Here is a 2,107-nt window from a genome sequence, read left to right as displayed (position 1 = left end):
CCGCCCCGGCAGCCTCGCCCAGCGGGAGGTGTCGGCCTGCGGGGGCTGGGGAATGTGAGGGCAGCAGCTGACTCTGGGTGGAACTGAAGATTTCCAGAGGGGAAGTGGGGGGTGCCTCTTAACTGGGGGGCGGGGGGAGCCCGTGGAAAGGCTGAGTGTGACGAGCCTACCACATCTGGTTCGGGGTACACAAGCACATGAAGAAGGGGGTTTCAGGGGTGCTTGTCCGGTGGGGGGGACAGGGACCAGGCCCGGAGTTTGGTCTCGGTCCTGGGGCCTGAGGGTTGGAGTGGAAGGACAGGGTGGGATTCATGTGCAGGGACAGTGCGAGGTCAGGGGTCCACAGGGGTGGGCGTGTGGAGGGGACCACAGGGGTGGGGCAGATGGCGAGGAGGGTCCGGGACGGACGTGTTTGGGTAGACGTGACAGGACCGGGCAGGGGGTGCAGAGGGAGGGGACGGGGGGCCATTGGACAGAGGGGTGCACACCTGGTCTCGGGGGGCAGGGCCTCACTGGCCGGTCTCATCCCGTCCTTCTGCCCGGCAGTGCCAGCGTGAGGCTCCCGGACAAGTTAGGCGAGAAGCTGGAGAGATACCGCACGGCCATCCAGGTGGGTGGGGCGGGGAGTGGCGGGGGACCCCGCGGGTGAGGGTGTGAGGGTGTGGGGTGCCCCTGGCCTCCCGCCGCCTCCTGGGTCAGCCTGTGCTTTCTCTCCCCAGAGGTCAGTGTCCGTCAAGTCCTCCGGCTCCTCCCGCACCGAGGTCTTCGTGGCGCCCGTGGGCGTGGCCAGCAGGCGTCACCTCTTCGAGAAGGAGCTGGCGGGTCAGGGCCCCAGCCGACAGGAGCCTGCCTCCAGCCGCAAGGTGAGGGGCGCAGGCCCGGAGGCCTGAGGTCCCCACACCCACGGCCTTGGGCCGGGCACTGGTCCAAACACCGTGTTCCCAAATGTCCCTTTAAAAAAAAATAGATGTTCCTATTGATTTCAGAGAGGACGGGAGAGGGAGAGAGAGAGAGCAACATCCATGATGAGAGAGAATCATGGATCGGCTGCCTCCTGCACACCCCCGCCTGGGGATCGAGCCCACAACCCGGGCCTGTGCCCTGACCGGGAATCGAACCCTGACCTCCTGGGTCATAGGTCGACGCTCAACCCCTGAGCCACACCGGCCGGGCTGCATGTGTCCATTTGGGCTGAAGCTCCCGTTGACCTGAGTCACCCTTTGGGTCCTGAGCCCAGGTCCCCGTGGCTCCCGGTGGGTGGGGGTGGAGGGGGGGCAGGGGCCCTCAGGTCTACGGGGCGCTGCAGGGGATGTGGGGGGCTCTGTCCTGTGTCCCCCCCGCCCTGACGGAGCCCCTCTTTCAGGAGAATCTGACGCTCTCGGGGGTGGTGACCTCGCGGCTCAACCTGTGGATCAGCAGGACCCAGGAGTCGGGGGAGCAGGACCCCCAGGTACCGGGCCCTGCCTGGCCCCTGACCATGGGCCCTTGGGTGGTGGAAAGAGGGGGGGGTCAGGGGGGTGGCCCCGGGCATGAAGGGGGTTTCCCAGGAGTGGACAGTGGGGCTAGGGAGGGCTGGGCAGAGGCCTGTGGGTTGGGGGGCACAGAGAGAAGGGGCGGGGCTGGAAGAGGGAAGGGCTGAGGGCGCGAGCCCCCCTGCAGGCCGCCTTAGTCCCTGGTCCCCTCCCCGATGCCCCCAAGCAGGAGGCGAAGAAAGAGGCGGCAGCCACCAAGCGGACCCAGTGGGCGAAGAGAGCGGGCTCCACCCTGGATGCCGAGGTGAGGGCAGTGGAGGGGGGCGCCCCACACCTGCCCGGAGACACCCCACACCCGCCCCACGCCCGCACACACGAACTGGCCTGCAGTCACCCAGTCCGAGTACCCAGAATGCCCTGGTCCTGCTGTCAGACTGGGGTGCCCCAACCTCGAGCCCTCATCGAAGCCCAGCTGGCTGCACCCCTTTAGCCCTGCGAGCTGCGCCCCCTTCAACCCCACAGACTAGGGGGCTGGGTCCGGGTGTGGGTGGAGGTGGGTGTGGATGTGGGTGCGGGGATGGGGGTGGGGGAGGGGCTTGGGCAGAGGGCTGCCTTCCTGTGCAGACCCCCCTACC

At 67.9% G+C, this 2,107-nt stretch overlaps 1 protein-coding gene across 1 annotated transcript in view; it reads left to right on the top strand.

Annotated features, from left to right (window-relative positions):
• Window positions 1-2,107, top strand: part of LAD1 (ladinin 1) — a 9,371-nt gene that overhangs the window by 3,430 nt on the left and 3,834 nt on the right. The window contains exons 5-8 of the mRNA XM_015559874.1: window positions 547-610; window positions 720-863; window positions 1,364-1,450; window positions 1,660-1,777. Coding sequence (XP_015415360.1) covers window positions 547-610; window positions 720-863; window positions 1,364-1,450; window positions 1,660-1,777 — 413 coding nt within the window. The remainder of the gene's footprint in view (window positions 1-546; window positions 611-719; window positions 864-1,363; window positions 1,451-1,659; window positions 1,778-2,107) is intronic.

The sequence above is a fragment of the Myotis davidii genome, unplaced genomic scaffold, assembly GCF_000327345.1.
Source record: "Myotis davidii unplaced genomic scaffold, ASM32734v1 scaffold1915, whole genome shotgun sequence".
Classification (NCBI taxonomy): Eukaryota; Metazoa; Chordata; class Mammalia; order Chiroptera; family Vespertilionidae; genus Myotis; species Myotis davidii.
This window is presented reverse-complemented; position numbering and strand designations above follow the sequence as displayed.